We start from the raw sequence: 17517 nt of genomic DNA, 5'->3' as shown, positions 1-17517 counted from the left end.
TCATCGTAAGTCCGATTGACGAAATTCCAGTGGGAGAATTACAACGACATCAGTGTCCATCTACAATACAAATTTCATGACCTAATTCTACAAAGATTTCAAGTTATGGCGAAAAACATAACACATAGTTTCTTCTGTAAAAACGCAGCTTGAGCTGCTGTCCAAAAACAGACCTTTAAAAATAGTAAACAAAGTCCAAAAATTATGATTCTAGTGCCATTAGAACCGTATTTCAAAATAGCGTGTTATAGACTCAAGAAAATCAATTTTTCGTTAAATATTGACCTGTTTCCAGCCAATGGAAGTTGGCTATAAATGTTCGGACAGAAGCTGGTTTCAGCTTATAGTGTTCTAATGCAAGTTCTATTTGTTCCGTTAACATGTGTAGTGATAACAACGACATCAAACATCAATATTAACAAGAAAATCATCAGGTAATCAACAAGAATCAAAACAACTTCATATTAACATCACTTCATCACATTTCAACAGTATTTCATCATTAAGTTAGCTCTATGTTCAAGACTTTTGCATATGATCTTCTAGTTTTCTTAAGTTTTCATAATAATCTAACTATTAACCATCATAAATAGGAAGCAAATGAAGATCAAAGGAGCTTACCACTAGCTTTTAAGCTAGGGAAGAAACACTTAGAGAAAACGAGTGGATAAAAGAAATCTAGAGAGGTCCTTGAACTTCCGAACACACCGAGCTTCATTGTATGCACTTTAACACTTATGTATGCTCTTAAAATGGTTGAAGATGATCAAGTGATGGTGGTGGTGGTGCTCTTTGGGGTCGGCCGAACAAGGAAGAGAGGGAGAGGGTGTGATGGTGTTGAATGAGATGAAGGTGAAGACCCTTGCTTCTTATAGGGTTACTTCCATCACATGAAGGACTAGTGTGTAATGTGTCCAAGATCAACACAACATATCAAATAAAATATTAAAAGAAATCAAGGGGTGTGGGGCCCCTTGATGAACCGTTATTGGGGGGGGGTGTATGGTTGGTTTTCAATTGTTAGTTAAGTAGGTTAGTTAGGTTAAGTGGTAAGATTTCAAGTGAACTAGTTAGGTGTTTAGTTGATATAATGTTATTTAGGGTGTTATGTTGTTCGGGAACATAACTAGTTCAGAAAAATTAAAAACAATGCTTCTAGCATTATTTTGGTGTTTCGGGTAGTGTCCGGTTGTTCGGTTTGATACTGTTCCGTTAAAGTGCTTAATTAATCTGTAAAGTGTCATATATATATATATATATATATATATATATATATATATATATATATAGGACAAAGATCCGTTAGGAACCACCCCTTATTGCGAGAACCGCGAGAACCAGTGTGAACACAAACAGTAATTCCTAAAAAAATCTAAAAAACACCCAAAAAAATTTTTTTTTATTTTTTTACTATTTTTTTTGAAAAAATCGCTATATTTTGTTAATAAAAAAAAAAAATTCAAAAAAAAAAAAAAAAAAATTCGAGTAACAGTTATCCATGCACATGTGCATATGTGTCGTTTCTTTGTCAAATTCCGTAATTCATTACAAATAATAGTCAATTGCACTTTCATTTACACTACTACGTGTAATACACTATCTTTTACATTACCAATGTTAGAAATGCACATGTGCATCTATATGTATCAACAGGAAATAAGGTGTTTTGGTACACTACTTTCTCTTTCATCTATCATTCCATCCATAATACACAAGCATGCACATGTGCATTTCTGTCATTTCTTTGACAAATTCCATAATTCATTACATATATTAGACAATTGCACTTTCATTTACACTACCATATGTAATACACTACTTTTTACATTACCAATATTAGAAATGCACATGTGCATTATATGTATCAACATGAAATAAGGTGTTTTGGTACACCACTTTGAATACACTTTCCCTTTCATCTATCATACCATCCATAATACACTACCATTACCTCCTACCATCCATAATACAATACCATTACCTCCTACCATCCATAATACAATACCATTAACAATATTTTCACTTTATTACATGTATGTAAACACCATTTATACCATCCAATCAACATATTACATAAAAAATTGACAACTATAACCAAACCATCAACCACTAGATATAACTAACCAAAAAACATGTATATGGGTCTACTTCTCCATTCAAAATCACAAACTTTTTGTATCAAAACACGTTATATCATGGTTATACCTAATTATGCACATGTGCATTTTGAATATTGGTAATGTAAAAAGTAGTGTATTACTAATGGTATTGTAAATTAAAGTGCAATTGTCTATTCCTGATAATGTATTACCGAATTTGTTGAAGTAATGATACATATGCACATGTGCATGGATAACTGTTACTCGAAAAAAAAAGTTTTTTTTTTTTTTTTTTTTTTTTTTTTTTATGGAACGAAATATAGCGATTTTTTGTTAAAAAATATTAAAAAAAATAAAAAAAATTTTTGAGTGCTTTTTTGATTTTTTTTTAGATTTTATTTTGTGTTCACATTGGTTCTCGCGGTTCTCGCAATAAAGGTGGTTCTCGCATGAACCTTACCCTATATATATATATATATATATATATATATATATAGGATAGGAGTTGGCCAGAAAGTCCAAATTTCCTAAAAAGTGTAAAAAGTCATAAAACACCATAATGTCAACCATAAAACACACCAAAAAACCCATAAATAATATAATGAAGATTACTAAAACATCATGTATGTGGGTTTTGTGTTGTGTTTTAGATGTTAAGGCTCTGATTGTGGAATGGCAAATATTATTGTGTTTTATGTTGTTTAGCATTGTGTGTTTTATATTCATAGTTCTACGATGGTGTGTTTGAAGTTTTTATGGACTATTAGAGTTTGAATATGGTGTTTTAGTAATATTCATTCTATTATTTGTGAGTTTTAGGTGTGTTTTATGCCTGAAATTATTGTGTTTTATGACTTTTTACACTTTTTAGGAAAAACACACTTTCCGTAGGATCCCCACTCTATATATATATATATATATATATATATATATATTGTTTATGTATCATTTTTAATTTTCAACACTCAAGAAAACATACCGGACTATTTAGTAACTTTTCTGTACACTACTAGTATGTTAACAAACACATGTAAGTATAACACAGAAATCAGAAAGCAGTTAAGTGATTCAGCACAGTCATCAAGCACTTTAATTATCATTAATAAATTGTACGGTTACATGGAATTATGAGGGCTGTCATATTCTCCCCCTGTTAAGAAAATTTCGTCCCGAAATTTCGCACGTGGTTACTGAAGAAGCTAGATATGTTGCGTTGGTTTCCTGGTTTTCCTGGGGTGTCACATCATCCCCCTGTTGGTTTGGAATTTCGTCCCGAAATTCTGCAGTAGCTTCAGCCTCAGTAGTGGTTGCACTTTTCTTAAACAACTGGGGATACTTGAGTTTCATTTGGTCTTCTCGTTCCCAGGTATACTCTGGGCCACGACGGGAATTCCAACGAACTCAGATGAGAGGTATCCTGGTATGCTTGAGAATCTTAACATCTCTATCAGTAATCTCTACTGGTTCCTCGACGAATCACAGCTGGTCGTCGATAGTGAGCTCCTTTAAGGGAACTATGAGGGTCTCATCTGACAGACACTTTTTCAGATTTGACACTTGGAATACGTTGTGAACTCCGCTGAGTTCTTCAGGTAGATTCAGTTTGTAGGCGACTTTGTCAATTTTCTCAATGATTTCGAACGGTCCGACATAACGTGGATTGAGCTTGCCTCGTTTGCCAAAACGAACTACACCTTTCCAAGGTGTGACTTTGAGTAGCACTCGATCCCCAACCTGGAACTCGATTGGTTTTCTTCGCTTATCAGCATAGCTTTTCTGACGGTCACGAGCTCCCGCCATTCGTTGTCGTATCTGAGTAATTCTCTTCGTTGTATCTACTACAAGTTCTGGGCCAGTGATTTGGCTGTCACCAACTTCTGCCCAACAGAGAGGTGATCGGCACTTCCGTCCATACAATGCCTCGAACAGAGCAGCCTGGATGCTGGTGTGGTAACTGTTGTTATACGAAAACTCCACTAACGGGAGGTGCTTCTCCTAGCCATTACCAAAATTGATTATACATGCCCTAAGCATGTCTTCAAGGGTCTGGATGGTGCATTCAGATTGCCCATCCGTCTGTGGGTGATAAGCGGTGCTCATATCTAAACGTGAGCCAAAAGACTTGTGCATAGCTTGCCACAGTTCGGATGTAAAACGTGGGTCACGATCGGAAATGATGGAGGTTGGCACTCCATGCCTTGATACCACTTCCTTTAGATAGATGTCTGCTAGGGTAGAAAACTTATCCGTTTCCTTGATAGCCAGGAAATGTGCAGACTTGGTCAGTCGATCCCCGATCACCCAAATGGTATCATTTCCGCGTTGAGATCTAGGTAGACCAGTAACGAAATCCATGGAAATTTGTTCCCATTTCCATTTAGGTATCTCTGGTTGTTGAAGTAGGCCTGATGGTTTGAATTCCATCCTTGTTTACCACATGGCCTAGAAAGTGGAATTCGCGAAGCCAGAAGTCACGTTTCGAAAACTTGGCATACAACGGTTCTGTTCGAAGGAGTTCCAATATAAGCCTCAGATGTTGCTCGTGTTCTTCCTCACTCTTCGAGTAGATCAGGATGTCGTCGATGAAGACTATGACAAATTTATCCAGGTAAGGCTTGCACACTCGGTTCATGAGATCCATGAAGACCGCAGGTGCATTCGTGAATCCGAAGGGCATAACCAGAAACTCGTAATGGCCGTAGCGAGTTCTGAATGCTGTTTTGGAGACGTCTTCATCTCAGACTCTCAGCTGATGATATCCCGATCTCAAATCAATCTTAGAGTAATAACTCGACCCTTGCAACTGGTCGAATAAGTCATCAATGCGTGGGAGAGGATAACGATTCTTCACAGTTACCTTGTTGAGTTTGCGATAGTCAATAGTTCGCGATAGTCAATACACATTCTGAAGGTACCGTCTTTCTTCTTCACAAATAACACTGGAGCTCCCCAAGGCGAAGAGCTAGGACGTATGAAACCCTTTTCCAAGAGTTCTTGTAGTTGCGTGGACAGCTCTTCAAGTTCTGATGGAGGTAGACGATAAGGTGCTCGAGCTATGGGCGCTGCTCCAGGAGCTAGCTCGATTTGAAATTCAACTTGACGATGAGGCGGAAGACCAGGTAATTCCTCGGGAAATACCTCAGGAAAATCACGTACAATAGGTATGTCTTCTATCTTCCTTTCTTCCGAGGATGTATCAGAAACGAGAGCTAGAATAGCAGTGTGGCCCTTCTGCAAACACTTCTGGGCCTTGAGGAAAGAGATGATTCCCACAACAGCACCACTCTTGTCGCCAGGAATTACGAGCGGTTCTTTACCAGAACGAGAGATGCGGACAATCTTCTCATTGCAAAGAATTTCCGCTTGCTGATGAGATAACCAATCCATCCCAATAATAACGTCAAAACTACCCAGAACGATAGGAATAAGATCGATAGAGAAGGTTTGACCAGCTATGACGAGGTTACAGCCCTTAACTACGTGTGTGGCTTCAAGACTTTTACCGTTTGCTATTTCTACCGTGTGTTTGGTGTTCAGAAGCATTGGAGTGCGCTTAAGTATTTGGCTAACTTTTAAGGACACATAACTAGTATCGGCACCCGAATCAAATAAAACAGTAACAAAGAAGTCGTCCAGAAGAAACTTACCCATCACAACGTTGGGATCGTTCCTTGCATCACCCTGACCAATCACGAAGGCACGACCTCGGGTGCCATTGCCATTATTGTTACCCCCGTTGTTGCCTCCATTGTTATTCCCATTTCCTTGGTTGTTGTTGTTCTGATTCTGGTTCAGTTGGGGGCAGTTCCTCTTAAAGTGGCCTTCAGCACCACACTGAAAGCATCCTTTATTTCCCTGCTGTTGCTTCTGCTGGTGGTTCTGTGGAGCTTGTTGTTGTTGTTGGCGATTCTGATTCGCAGGACGTGGGCTCCTGCAATCCTTGGCTTCATGACCCAGCTTGTTACATCTCAGGAAATGACCCTTGTGGCACTGCCCGCTATGATGCTTGTTGTACTTGGGGTGGTTCCCTCGGTATCCACACTGTCCTTGACTACCAGAAGATTGTTGACCAGGACTCTGGTGGTCATCAGTCTTCCGCTGCTGAGCCTGAACTGAAGTAGAACCCTTGCCTGAATTTCCATCCCACTTGCGCTTGTTATTATTGGGAGCATCAGAAGTAGTAGTAGCGCTGATACGCTTGGGTAGCCTGTTCTGCTCGACTGCCTGATCAGTGAGACGATGAGCCAACCGAATGACTTGCTGAATGGTGCCAAGATTAGCTGAGGTCACGTGGCTTTGAATTTCTGGCACCAAACCCTTAAGGTACAGCTCGATACGCTTGATAGGAGGATCCGCCATAGTAGGGCACAAGATGGCCAGCTCGTTTGGCCTCTTCGTATACGCCTCAATTTCCGACCCCGTCATTTTCAGATTGAAAAATTCCACCTCTAGCTTGTGGATGTCGTCACGACTGCAGTACTCTTCCTTGATCAGTTCTTTGAAGTCGTTCCATGGGGTAGCATTAGCAACCGCCAGCCCTAACAGTTGAACCTGTGCTTTCCACCAGGTTAACGCAACACCTTCAAGCATTCCAGTAGCAAATTTCACCCTACCATCTTCAGGGCATTCACACATCTCGAAAACAGACTCAAGCTTCTCGAACCAGTGAAGAAGGCCTACAACTCCCTCTGTGCCGCTGAAAGTACTAGGTCGGCAATCCATGAAGGTTTTGAACGTGCACACAGGAGGCTGTGCAGGTTGACCTGTGGTGCGAGAATAAAAGACAAGGTTAAGCACGAGGGTTGGTTTGCGAAGGTAGGATCTAAACGTCCTAGGATAGGTCGAAATAGCAGGTTATACCTCCTGCTGGAGCTGCTGCGAGTGCCTCAGCAACCCATTCATTGATCATTGCCGTCAACTGGGCTTGAGTTAGGTTGATACGTCATCCGCGTCCATTCATGATCTTCACAACGTAGCAACGTAAGTGAGTAAAGTGTCGCGAAAGTGCGTAAGTGTGGGACGACAGCAGAGAGTAAGCACACAAGGTTCAAATAGCAATTATCACGTTAATTAATGCACAGTGTGGACTATTTAACCGACAATATAACATAAATCATACCACCTATTGTGTCGCGTCTTGCACGTGGAGCGAAGCGTCGTTGTGGATCGTTGAGCACTGTACAGGTTATAGTCTGGTTTTATCAAAAAGCTTTTCCCCCTTTTTAAAACCAAGTTCACTATAACCAATGGCTCTGATACCAATCTGTCACACCCCCAAAATCCACCATGCGGAGTATCACCGCTTGGAGGCGTGACATGACCAGGATCGAGCCACCAATCATATTGAACAACGTAATTAAGCAAATAAAACCAACCACAATACAATTGGTGACCAAAAGCTAGTTAACCAATTTTAACTTAAACAACGAAAGCATAATCGTAAGTCCAAAACATAAGTTCATAGTTCATAAGTTTAAAGTCCAAAACGTAGGTTTAATAAGTTCATAAGAATTGAATGTTTAGCACGGGACATAACAACCCGTATTCCACAACAACCTCCTCCTCGTGCAAGCCCATAAGCGTCTAGCGACCTGTAAGGCATGTAACAACGAGTCAACAACAAAGTTGAGTGAGTTCACGGTTGGTTGATTAGTTTTAAGTTGTTTCTGAAAACGTGGTTTGACTTTCTTTGGCTTATTTGCCGTGGGGGTTACCCCATAGTTGAAAGTATGTTTAACCAGTTCCTTTTATTACCGAAACCATATCCAGAATCAGTGGGGGCTTCCCCATGTGAACCACTAGACCGTACCATATCAACAACCGACGAACACTAAATGTGCCCTACGTCAATGTCTATCATCATTGACAGTTTGCCATAGTCCATTAGTACACGCCCGTCCGAACGGCACGGTGTGAGGTTTGTTAAACCTAATAGCGCTATTAACTAATGACCCGCTCGCCATCGGCCTCAGCGATTAAGTCGATATAAGATGAGGGACTGAATGATAGAGTTTTGTCTAGTAAGTTTTAAGGTTGTTGTCCTACCCATGGTGGATATGTAGATTCCGTTTCAAATTGTTTAACCCATTCCCAACCACCGGGAATCCCATGCCTTAGAAAGTGTGTGAACTAACCTTGGTTTGCTCGGTTAGACTCTCAAAAATAGCTAACAGTCAAAGTCGGTCAATCACGTCCTAGTAGGATTACCACTTAGTTTATTAGTGACTTCAAATAAGCACAAAGTTCCTACACGCGTCTATCACATAACATGCATCACTTCAATAGTTCAAGCCCATATAAACATTCCACCTATAGCTACTCAAGAACAGGCATATGATATTGCACAATAATACTTTCATTGGCATATAACATGTTAGATCATCCTCAGCTAACATACTCGACATTTAGACACGCAATTTACTACTTATGTCATTTCAGCTTTAATATCCAAAACCGGGCTGTTTTCGGGCATTTTAATAAAATAGTTAACCTACTCCAAAAATTCCCATCTTTTTACATAAGGTGCTAAACGATCCATTTATTATTTTGTAAAAATCTCAGGATCCGATTCATTACCAGTATTTTATAAAAAAATCATTTACTAGACTGCAATCAGATTCATTACTTTCTAACTGCAGGTCCACGGAATAATTTATTAAAAATTCATCGTAAGTCCGATTGACAAAATTCCAATGGGAGAATTACAAAAATATCAGTGTCCATCTACAGTACAAATTTCATGACCTAATTCTACACAGATTTCAAGTTATGGCGAAAAACATAACACATATTTTTTTGCAGTAAAAACGCAGCTTGAGCTGCTGTCCAAAAACAGACCTTTAAAAATAGTAAACGAAGTCCAAAAATTATGATTCCAGTGCCATTAGAACCGTCTTTCGAAATATCCTGTTATAGACTCAAGAAAATCAATTTTTTGTTATATATTGACCTGTTTACAGCCAACTGAAGTTGGCTGTAAATGTTCGGACAGAAGCTGTTTTCAGCTTATGGTGTTCTAATGCAAGTTCTATTTGTTCCGTTAACATGTCTAGTGATCACAACGACATCAAACATCAATATTAACAAGCAAATCATCAGGTAATCAACAAGAATCAAAACAACTTCATATTAACATCACTTCATCACATTTCAACAATATTTCATCATTAAGTTAGCTCTATGTTCAAGACTTTTGCATATGATCTTCTAGTGTTCTTTAGTTTTCATAATAATCTAACTATTAACCATCATAAATAGGAAGCAAATGAAGATCAAAGGATCTTACCACTAGCTTTTAAGCTAGGGAAGAAACACTTAGAGAAAACGAGTGGATAAAAGAAATCTAGAGAGGTCCTTGAACTTCCGAACACACCTAGCTTCGTTGTATGCACTTTAACACTTATGTATGCTCTTAAAATGGTTGAAGATGATCAAGTGATGGTGGTGGTGGTGCTCTTTGGGGTCGGCCGAACAAGGAAGAGAGGGAGAGGGTGTGATGGTGTTGAATGAGATGAAGGTGAAGACCCTTGCTTCTTATAGAGTTACTTCCAACATATGAAGGACTAGTGTGTAATGTGTCCAAGATCAACACAACATATTAAATAAAATATTAAAAGAAATCAAGGGGTGTGGGGCCCCTTGATGAACCGTGATTAGGCGGGGGGGGGGGGGGTATGGTTGGTTTTCAATTGTTAGTTAAGTAGGTTAGTTAGGTTAAGTGGTAAGATTTCAAGTGAACTAGTTAGGTGTTTAGTTGATATAATGTTATTTAGGGTGTTATGTTGTTCGGGAACATAACTAGTTCAAAAAAATTAAAAACAATGCTTCTAGCATTATTTTGGTGTTTCGGGTAGTGTCCGGTTTGATACTGTTCCGTTAAAGTGCTTAATTAATCCGTAAAGTGTTCTATATATATTTTTGTGTCATTTTTAATTTTCAACACTCAAGAAAACATACCGGACTATTTAGTAACTTTTATGTACACTACTAGTATGTTAACAAGCACATGTAAGTATAACACAGAAATCAGAAAGCAGTTAAGTGATTCAGCATAGTCATCAAGCACTTTAATTATCATTAATAAATTGTACGGATACATGGAATTATGAGGGTTGTCACATGGATCTCCTTGGACAATCTGGTTCGCCTAGTGTCGCGCCCCGATGATTCCGCCATCGGTTGGGGTGTGTCAGATTGGTATCAGAGCCATACTATAGGGAATTAGGTAGAATTGCTATCTTCGACCTAGTCTATAGTCTAGGAACCCAAACAGACTCCTACGTGCTAATCATCTCAACTCATACGGACTGACCAGTTTATGCGAATTGGTCAACTCGTACGAAGTGTGTCTCCTCGCGTGAGGAAGGTGCACCTCGTACGAATTGGATGACTCGCACGAAGTGGACCCTTCGTACGAACCGAGGAACTCCCTGATTTAAAAGCGCTCGGTCTTTGCATGTTCTGTTTCTGATCTAGCCCTGTTACCTAAACTACATATGTTTTTTCCTAAAGCTACCACAATATACACTCTTGGAAAACGCTCGTATAACACAAACGAGTTATTGTGTCGAGATTAGGTGTGAAAACCAAGAACTCTCGATAAGATCGCTCACTCCGTGTATCATTTATTGCACGAGATTCTTTCGTTGAGTTAGGAGATGTAGGTCCCCTATTCCCGATGGATCGTCACAAGACTGATAACTAAACAAGGATGCGGAATATCCTTGATTAATCTACAAACACAGAAACAAGAATGTTATAAGATGAAGAACACGAACACAAATACTAAAACCGATCTTCTATGATTATCAAACTGAAACGTTTTATAATCACTCAAGATTACAATTCGTCCAAGCCAATGCTATTACGAATTCTCTCAACCCAAACTCTCTAGTGTCTAACCTAAACCTAATGCATAATGCTGTTTATATACTATAGCCATGCAACTAGGCTAGGTCATGGACTGCGAATTGGATAGGCCCAATTCGCCTACCATTCCCCCAATGTGGGTTTGGTTAGCCCAAACACTACTAATTAACCAATACAAAGCTAAACCCGCTAAGCGTTTATCAATTTACTAATTATAAGATATCCAAAGACCAAATCTAAGCTGTTGTCACAAATATGCACTAACAAACTCCCCCTTGACAATAGCTTCATAAACTAACTTTGTCTTTAGTCTTCTTGCAATCTTCAAACGTCTTTAAGCGTCTTTGGTCTTTGGATAGCTTCAGCTTTAAAAGCTTATGTCAGCAACAGACTCCCCCTAAACTGATTCTTCCAATCACCAAATCTTTAAAATCGTTAGGACTTGAGTAAACTCTAGTTCAGCTTTTACATAGCAATCTTCAAACTCTTCAAATCTTGTCTACAATGTAGAAAGGAGGTTCTACCATGCATCCAAATAAACTCCTCTTCACTAAACCCTAAATTCTCAGTAACACACTGCTTCAATCTGTATACTATAAAACAAACATCTCGAGAAACCATAAGAATTTTTCAACAACAAGTTAAACAAATTATCATTATTCAAGAGATTTTGAAAACTGTATAACAGATTAAGCAAGTTTCAACTCAACACAACTTGCAAACCTCAAAATTTTTAAAAACACAAACTAGAACCTGTAAGTTTTGAAAATGTAGAACCCAGATTCTAACACCAGCTCCCCCTATCGGTAATACTTCCTCCATAAACAACCATTTTCCGTACGCTAATAATTTTAAAGAAAAAGAAAATCTTTTGGATTTTTATATTTGCTGTAAGCAAATAAATAACATAAAAATAAACACTCTATTTTTGTGAGAATCACTGGTAAGAAGAGCTATTTTGTGAGAATCACTGGTAAGAAGATCATATCAGCACAATCACTAATACCACTATTAGATAGTTCTTTAATTTTCGTGAAAAGCAGTTCAAGACAATTACCAGTATTGTTTATCCATTTAAACAAAACACATGAACATTTCAAGTACCTTTACCTAGTGATACATTAAGGTAATATTATACTGATATACGAGTGTGTCCCACTTCAGGACATATCCACGATCAAGGTATGCATAAAGATTCCTCGTAGTAGGTGAGTATACTGAATTCATCCTTTTGTGTTTTACAACGTTAGATAACTGGTGTTCAGGTCAATACATCCGTACAGCAAAGAGACCAATATCCAATGAGGGTTAGGGCAAATACCAAACCTTTGGTACGATTTATGCACTTTGCACAGTTGAATGACTATCTAGGATAACTTCTACAATTTCTTGGTTTTTGGCATTTTAGCTCTTTTAAGATATCCTGGTTGTGCCTAGGTCAGCATATATCTGGATACAGCAGAAGGACAACCCTGATATCCCGGATGAAATAACAACATAAAGACCCAAAACCTTGAATTTTGGCAATCTATCAACGTAAGATTTAAGGTCATTAAACCATACGCCACTGATATGTTACCCACTCATATTCAGTTTGTTATGTTTATATCACCATGGTAAGTTGATTATTTCATGCTTTTTGCCTACTGGTACATCATATGATGAAGCTGCTATCACACTTTAGCATTTTTTTAAGTTCATTTTCAGTGCAATAGTCCAACTTGCTGATGTACTATCATTTATTCTTTTTCACACACTGATAACTCATTTTTTATTTTTCTATTTTTTTTATTTTTATGGTTTTCTAATTTTTTTTTATTTTTGATTTTTAAGAAAACAGTAAACTATTTACACAAATTCTTATGAAAAACTGGTTATTCAGGATTCCTCACCCCGTTGAGTTCGACTAGATGTTCAAATCGAGCCCTGTCAAATGCTTTTGTGTAAAGATCTACCAGGTAATCTAGTGTATCAACTCGATGATGTTTAATCAATTTCTTTTCAGCATAATCCTGTATAAAATGATGACAAATGTCAATGTGTTTTGTTCTACTGTGCTTCACAGGATTGTTTGTGATTGATATAGTGGCATTATTGTCTATCATTATAGGAGTATGAGTGAAATTCAAATCGTAATCACGCATCTGCTGTTGTATCCAGAGAACCTGAGAGCAACAGCTACCTGCAACAATATATTCAGCTTCACACGTAGAGGTAGACACGCAAGACTGCTTCTTGCATTGCTAAGACACAATCCTCCCTCCTAAGAACTGACAACCACCAGTAGTTGACTTTCTGGTAGACTTGCATCCTCCAAAGTCTGAATCTGTGTAGGCAACAAACTTCAAATCACTAGCAGCTGGATACCATAACCCAAGTTTAGGTTTCCCCTTTAAGTAACGAAGTATATGCTTCACTGCTTTCATATGTGACTCTTTAAGATTAGCCTGATATCTGACACATAGACACACTGCGAACATGATGTCAGGTCTTGAAGCGGTCAAATACATTAGAGAACCTATCATTGCCCTGTACTGAGTTGGATCAACATCTTCCACACTCTCATGAGCTGGACCAAGATTGTGATTCTCACAGATAGGTGTGTTGAAAGAAGAGAAATCCTCCATTTTGAAATGAGACAAAATGTCATACACATACTTTGTTGGATGTATGAACATCCCATCCTACTTCTATGCAACTTGTAATCCCAGAAAGTAGGACAGCTCACCCATCACACTCATTTCAAACGTGCTCTTCATAACCTTTTTCAAACTCATGACACATGCTTTCATCAGATGACCCAAAAATGATGTCATCTACGTATACCTGTAGCAACAGAAAATCTTCCTTCTTTCTCTTAATGAACAATGTACTGTCAATCTGACCTCTTTCAAAGCCATTCTTCAACAAATGAGCTGACAGTGTCTCACACCACGCCCTGGGTGCCTGATGCAATCCATATAATTCCTTATTGAGCTTATACACACGATCTGGATAATCTGGATCAGTAAACCCATCTGGTTGTGAGACACACACCATTTCTTGGACTTTCCTGTAAAGAAACGCACTCTTTACGTCTAGTTGGTAAACTTTGAAGCCCTTGAAAGACGCGAAGGCTAGGAACATCGAATTGCTTCAACCTTGCCACTGGTGCAAACACTTCATTGTAGTCAATCCCCTCTTGCTGATTGAACCCCTTAACCACTAATCGAGCCTTGTTTCTCGTCACAATCCCTCGATCATCCTTCTTGCACTTGAACACCCACTTAGTGCCTATTTCCTTCTCACCCTTGGGCAGATCAACTAGCTCCCAAACCTTCAACTTTGTGAACTGAGCTAGTTCCTTTTGCATCGCTTCCACCCATGAATTGTCTTTAAGCACCATGTGAACATTCTTCGGCTCCTCTTGGGCAATGAAGCAGCTATACAAACACTCATTGATACTTCCTGTCTTCTATATCGTAGCAAATAGACCGAAACGTTCAATCACACCTCTTCTAGTCTGAACACCTGCAGCAGCATCACCAATAGTGTTCTCAGCTGGATGATCTCTGTTTGCTCGTGTAATAGCTATGGTGTCAACAACTAAATTATCACCCAGGTTGGTGATGCGTTGTCGAAAACCGGTGTCTTAGTATGTTTTAGTTTATGTTTTTTACATAACTTTTATTTTCAAATGGCCTACTTTGATTAGAATTGTGTTTTGTAGGTCTAATGAAGTTTAAGGAGCTATTTGGAAGCTTTACGGAGCATAGGGAGCGAACGGGATCAACCGGGAGTGTGAAATGAACAAAACCGGGTTAACCACTAAGATTGGATGTGTTTTGGGGAATGTTAACGGATTTAAAATAAATATATTGGAAGATGGCATGATAGAGGGCTGAATTACGAGTACGTGGGCGAAAACGGTGAGTAAAACGGAGCTATAACGAAAAAGTTATGAAGAAAACAGTTTCGTACGAAACTGGCAAATCTAGGCAGCGTCGGCGACGTCTTAAATGGCCGTCGGCGACGCCATCCAGAACCCTCCGTCGCTGAAAACCCTCCGAAGGTAGAGGGTTAAGCCGTCGGACGAATTGGAATAACCAGAGGCTGTCGGGGACGCCCCAAAAGGCCGTCGGCGACGCCTCCTCTATATGCCAGACGCTGAAACTTGTTTTTTAATGATTGGGGATGAGTTATATGTGGGTTTTGACCTCATTTTCGGGGGTTACGAAGTTCTTGAGTTAAAAACACCATTTTGGAGCCACAGCCATCCACCAATCCATTTCCAATCCATCCATATCATCAACCTTCATCTATATCAACAAATCATCATCATCTAATTCATCATCATCTCCATTCTAAACCCTAGTTCCTTCATCCATCATTCCTTTCACTACCATCACTCACCAAAACCCTAATAACCACCATTCCACCATTCCCCAAGTTTCAAGATGATCCAAATCAAGTTTCAATCATCCGGTGATCAAGTTCCTTCAACCATGAGCGGCTAATCACCTTGGTTTCACCCCGGTGTAGGTAGTTGTTTAATCTAGGGTTTTGAATTGTGTTTTGATTTTACTTGGTGACAATTTGTATTGATTTTTTAAATAGTTTACATTTGTTTCGTATTTGTAAATTGTCGAACGATTATAAAGTTATGACTTTGCGAAATGGTTATGTGTATTTATGCGTTGTCGTGGTTAGGTTTTACTTGTTGTGATCACAAAGTGCATTCTTCTCCGTTCTTAGGAACGTTGATAGTTATTGGCACCTAAGTCACGGTATACTAAATCCGTTAAACATTATACATTTGAGTTGAATCTAAAAACTTGTAGAAACCCTAGGTTGGCAATTACCGAAACCGGGTGTGAACCCTTTTTTTCAAACATTGTTTACGTCATAAATTGTGCTTTCGTTAATCATAATCAATCAGTTCGTAATATTTATTCAAATTTACAATCATCGTTGGTTAATTCAAACATCTTTTCTCAAATAACTAAACAAATTAAGATAGCAAGCTTCATAAAACATGACACCTTCATAATCGAGCTAATCCATACGTGAACCATAAACTCTTCGCGGATCGACCCCTTACTACCACTAACACATTTGTTAAGGGTAATTCGGGCTATAAATATTATCTTTGACCGGGGCGTGAAACTCCGATCAAATTTTGGCGCCGTTACCGGGGAGTTAGTGGGCTTTGCATTTGGATTGTGTTTGACAATTGTGATAAACTATATAATTGCTTATTTCTTTCATTCTATTTACTTTTGTGTTACGCGGGGTGTGTTACTTGTGCAGATTACAGGTAGTGCATGCATACACGGAATTTCGGACGAACATCACCGTTAGTCTACGAACCGAAAATAGAGCGAGTGGCAAGAAGAAACCTAGCAAGCCTGTTAGAGGCAACGCTTTACCCCTAATCAAGACACCCAAAACTCACTATCCAAACCATCCGTTGGAACCGTTCCAATGGAGCAACAAAACCAAAACACCCAAAACCGTAACAACCGTCCGGGGGGTAGCAACAATCGCCGACCCGCCAATCCACTTGACCAAACAAATCCTCAAAAGCAAAATCCTCCACCCAACCTTAACAACCATAACTGAATACAGTATCTTCAAGCCTCTCTCGTCCCCCTTGTTGTTGAGAGAAATTTTGTGACTCGTTTCTTGGTTGCTGAAAGTTTGTTCGTTGGTTTAGATTTTGTTGGTTACTACTATTGCTGGGTTCTCTCCAACCAAGGTTAGGGCGGTTACGCCATCCTTGGTTGTAGGTACCCGCTGGAGGACCTGACGGCCTAGGTCTATTATCAATGTAGTTTACCGTTTCCGTTTGATCATCTAATTCTTTCATACAACTCCAATTTACATGCGGCCCACCACATCCTTCACAAGCCATAACCGAGGCCTTTTTTGCTATTTCTAACTTTTTGATTTTTGAAGAAAGGGCCTCGATTTGGGCTTGTAAAGAAGTGCTTTCATCAACCTTATGGGCGCCCGGGGCAATAGATTTATTGCCTCGGGGAGTGTGCCACTAAAAACTGGTTTGAGCAATTTCCTCAATATAAATTTCATTTGGGCGACGATTACCTAAAAGTCCCCCGGAGCTAGAGTCAAGTGTTTGTCTTGTGTGTGGCAACAATCCATTGTAGAAAGTGGATACCTGTTGCCAAACCGCAAGACCATGATGAGGACACTTTCTTAGTAGTTCCTTGAACCTTTCCCAAGTTTCATATAAGGATTCCCCATCTTCTTGTGAGGATGTATTAATTTCAGTCATTAATTTAGCCGTTTTAGCAGGAGGGAATTACTTATATAGAAACTTTTGGGCTAGTTCATCCCAGGTGTTTACCGAGCCATCTGGGAGGGCATTGAGCCAAACCTTAGCTAGGTCTTTTAATGAAAATGGAAACATTCGAAGGCGGATGGCGTCATTTGATGCTCCGTTGATCCGAAAGGTATCACATATTTCCAAAAAGTTTGTAATATGCAAATGGGGATCTTCATCCGCAAGCCCGTGAAAGGTTGCAGAATTTTGGAGCATTTGGATCAAATG

At 39.1% G+C, this 17517-nt stretch overlaps 1 protein-coding gene and 1 non-coding gene across 2 annotated transcripts; one reads left to right on the top strand and one right to left on the bottom strand.

Moving 5' to 3' along the window:
* Nucleotides 1-13210: 13210 nt before the first annotated feature.
* LOC110906675 (uncharacterized mitochondrial protein AtMg00240-like) lies at nucleotides 13211-13594 on the bottom strand. Its single transcript, XM_022151778.1, has one exon. The coding sequence runs from the start codon at nucleotides 13592-13594 to the stop codon at nucleotides 13211-13213; it is 384 nt and encodes a 127-aa protein (XP_022007470.1).
* A 3546-nt stretch (nucleotides 13595-17140) lies between these two features.
* LOC118486853 lies at nucleotides 17141-17247 on the top strand. The gene has a single exon (XR_004880020.1). It is a non-coding gene; the product is annotated as a small nucleolar RNA R71 (small nucleolar RNA).
* Nucleotides 17248-17517: the final 270 nt, after the last annotated feature.

This window comes from Helianthus annuus, chromosome 14, assembly GCF_002127325.2.
Source record: "Helianthus annuus cultivar XRQ/B chromosome 14, HanXRQr2.0-SUNRISE, whole genome shotgun sequence".
Classification (NCBI taxonomy): Eukaryota; Viridiplantae; Streptophyta; class Magnoliopsida; order Asterales; family Asteraceae; genus Helianthus; species Helianthus annuus.
This window is presented reverse-complemented; position numbering and strand designations above follow the sequence as displayed.